The sequence below is a fragment of the Taurulus bubalis genome, assembly GCF_910589615.1.
Source record: "Taurulus bubalis genome assembly, chromosome: 10".
NCBI lineage: Eukaryota > Metazoa > Chordata > Actinopteri > Perciformes > Cottidae > Taurulus > Taurulus bubalis.
In genome coordinates this window covers 23,435,064-23,438,683 of record NC_136598.1, presented here as the reverse complement: position 1 = coordinate 23,438,683, position 3,620 = coordinate 23,435,064, and the positions used below count along the sequence as shown (strand labels likewise).

General features: G+C 48.0%; 1 protein-coding gene across 1 annotated transcript; it reads left to right on the top strand.

Annotated features, from left to right (window-relative positions):
• On the top strand, nucleotides 1-3,620 carry tmem25 (transmembrane protein 25; the record flags this gene model as incomplete). The annotated part of the gene is made up of 8 exons (XM_079225524.1): nucleotides 1-79; nucleotides 526-888; nucleotides 961-1,251; nucleotides 1,352-1,483; nucleotides 1,621-1,654; nucleotides 2,743-2,846; nucleotides 3,360-3,443; nucleotides 3,547-3,620. The coding sequence occupies 8 exons, from the start codon at nucleotides 1-3 to the stop codon at nucleotides 3,618-3,620; spliced, it is 1,161 nt and encodes a 386-aa protein (XP_079081650.1).

The window sequence follows — 3,620 nt, the reverse complement described above, 5'->3', positions numbered from 1 at the left end:
ATGGAGCGTGTGCGCCTGAGCAGGTGGGCATCGAGCTCTGCGGTCGTGTTCCTTCACACACTGGCCTTGTCCTGGACAGGTGAGGCCCTCTGCGGTGGAACCGCACATGTACCCCTTTGACCTTTGGCGTCCATGGAATGCCACCAACAAAGACCTCGCCGTTATTGGTGATAAAGATGGAAACGGTTAAATAGCCCAGCATGTTTGGTTTTGTATGACTTAAACAAATGAGATAAACGGTATAAATTAGAGTTAATTTAGGCAGCCATGCCAGCTGCTATTCTCAGACAGATATGAGAGTTATATCAATATTCTCGTATAAATCTCTGTTACAAAAAGAATGGATTATTCACAAAATGTAAAACTATTCCTTTCAGTTGTAATATCTGTGTAGAGTAACACTATACATATGAAGTAATCCATATACAGGGATACCTTTTCAGTCATTCTAGCTTTTTCATTTGGTCGTGTTTGGCCCTCACGGTCCTCTTTATATCCACATCAACACCAATCTTGTACTCGCAGGCGCACTTGAGCCCGCCGCCAAAATTGACGGGCGGCACCGAGCCGCCGTGACCCTGCAGGAGAACATGACGCACTGGTTCAACTGCCAGTCGGACGGCTGGGACCCCCGCGCCCCTCCCTTGCTGACGTGGTACCTGAACGGGGAGCAGCAGAGGGAGCCGCCTCCAGGCCGCCGGCGCCGGCCGGTGACGATGGCGATGGCGACGTCGCCGCAGGACGGCTCAGAGGCCGGGAGGCCGCGGACCAATCGCAACAGCACCTTCTCTCTGCGGGCCAGGAAGTGGGACCGGGAGCTGGTGTGCGTGGCGTCGAACCCCGGGACAGGAGAGAGCCACAATGCCACGGTCACACTCAATGTCCAGTGTGAGTGTGTGTGAGAAATGTTGAGAGATCTGTTTTGTGTTGATGCAGTGAATAAAGTTGTTCCTCTCCCAGTTCAGCCAGAGATCCTCCGGCTGAACGCCCACTACAGCGAAACCCCAGACCCCGGCCTCTCCTTGGTCCTCTTCGCCTTGGTGCGGTCCAACCCGCCCGCCACCATCACCTTCGTGGACCAGTCCGGCCAGCTGGTGGCCAACACCTCCGACTTCCTCATCCTGGACTCGCGGCGCTACCCTTGGTTGACCAATCACACGCTGAAGGTCACGCTGGGGAGTCAGTCGGGGAACGTCTCGCTGAACGTCAGCAACAGTGTGGGAACGGTGCAGAGCAACCTCACGCTGGCAGGTGAGTGATGGGGGAAGGCAGCGGGATGTAAGAGCAGTTCACGACAGTTGTCAAACCATTGCTTTAACTCTCTGTTTCCTCTCTCTCCTCGTTCGCCCAGAGTTCCTGCAGTCTCGCGTGGAGGTGCCCATGCTGGGAATAGTGACTGGGGGAGCCATGGCCTTCATGGCTCTCCTCATCCTCAGTCTGATTGTTCTCTGCCTCATGCAAAAAAACAAGAGCAAGTCCTTTGGTGAGACAGGAGTGTGTGTGTGTGTGTGTGTGTGTGTGTGTGTGTGTGTGTGTGTGTGTGTGGTGAGCGACTCGGCTGGAAGATCGATGGCTGTAGCGTAGAACACTTATTCAGCATCTCCTTGTATTGTGTTACAGATGAGCCAGTGGAGATTCTGATGACCAAGAAAAGGTAAATATAATAATCAGATTTCTGTCAGTGGATGTGTGTGCGAACCACCTTAATGGACTAACGCAGAGCAAAGTAAAGCCGGCCACCAAGCTGGGCGGCAACCCGGTAGACAGATTGAGGCGAGACGTTGTTGCTTTATGACCACTAAGTGGGGACATCTGGGGTAAAGTTTCCATTTTTAAGTCAACTGTAATTGTCTTTTTACAAGACATGTGGCCATATTTTGACTTTTTTCCATAAAGAAAAAGGTCAGAACCTCTTAACTTTTAGGATTAATCAATGCAGGAAATGCATTGATTTTGTTGAGAAGAGATTTATTAAATATGAAAATATGCAACTTTATTTGAACTGTCCTCGGAGGCTCATTTAAATAAATAAATTTGTTTTGGGAAATTGATTTATGAGCTTTCTTGCTGCGAGTTTAGATGTGAAGATCGACACCTTGCCTGTCAATCAAATATGAAGCTGAAGCCAGTGGCCGGTTAGCTTAGCTTAGCATAGACACTGGAAACCGCTGGGTTTTGTTCATCTATAAACAGAGTCCGGCTAGCCCGCTTCCAGTCTATGTGCTAAGTGAAGCTAACAAGCTGCTCAACTTCACATTAACTGTTAATGTGAAGTTAAGCTAAATGTTATGCTAAATGTTAATAACATTTAGCAAGAAAGCTTTTGGTTCCTTCCTTTAAAACGTCACATATTCAGTCACAGCGAATCAGTAACTATCCAACGTGTTTTACACGCAGACGGAGTTCTGCAGACTTTAACGTAGATGCTAATACGCTAACGCTAAGTACTGAGCATGACACATAATCACAACCACCTGTCTCATCTAAAGAATTCAAACGTATTTGATGTCGATGACGGGCTTGTGGTCGTCCCCAAACCCCTTTATAATCTCCACAACCTCTCCGCTTTCGCTGACGCCGCATCACATCTTATCTCATCGTTTCCATCTCGGCATCCATCAGTGGATTTGGAGGGAAAACACTGATGAAAGCGTTGCTCATGAATACTTGATGTCCATCCTGCGGACCAAAGGCACCTCTCATCTCAGTTGGATTGTCTCTCTCTCCGTATTTCCTAAACAGTGACTCAGCCATTCTGAAGCCGGCCGTCAAGGCCTACCTCCCCAGAGAGAACATGTCTCTGCCTTCCAACATGCAGCTCAACGACCTCAACACTCTGAGAAAAGGTACGTTAAATAAAACACTGGATGTATTTCCTACAGGACTTGAATGCAGCATGAAATACGCATTGATTAGACTGCCAGTAGGTCCCAGACTCTCCGATTCAGAAGTTTCTAGTGACGTTTTTGCCCCCCAGTGGTTTAATCCAGCTGAAATCTCACAATTACCAGAACAAGAGCTGTGTGCTTTGTGCTACGTATTCTTTGTTTAATCGTTAAGTGCATTGGGACTATTCATTCTGCCCTTTTAAATATAATTAAATCTAAAAATGTCAATGTAATGAGTACGTGGATGTACTAACTGCTTTCAGGGAAAAAGCACTTTTTTGCTTTCTTGCCAAAACTTAGATGAGAAGATTGATGCCACTTATCTCCCATTAGATTTATCTCAATATCCATATCTTGCTGCGAGGAAAGAATTAAGTGTTTTTTCCACGAAAAAATATCCCTTCAAACTCATCCAAACACCTCTTTTGCGTTCCGTCGTGTCCTCCATCCTTCTCGCATCGCTCCTCGTAGCCCGAGAGGCCGCCCAGCGGAACAGCGTGGGCGAGAAGAAGGAAGAGGAGGAGGAAGATCTGTCGTTAGCCTACGCCGCCAGAGGTCAGGAAAAAACGCGCTCCCATTGCCGTTGCATTTCTTTACATTGGGTGTGGGAACAGCAGTGAGAGTGTTTTTCTTTGTGTTCCCTCTGAATGCTCTCCAGGTTTTGCCAGATATCCGATGGTGGGCTACATCTACAAGGTGAACAGCACAAGCAGTGAGGAGGTCTGGCTCTGA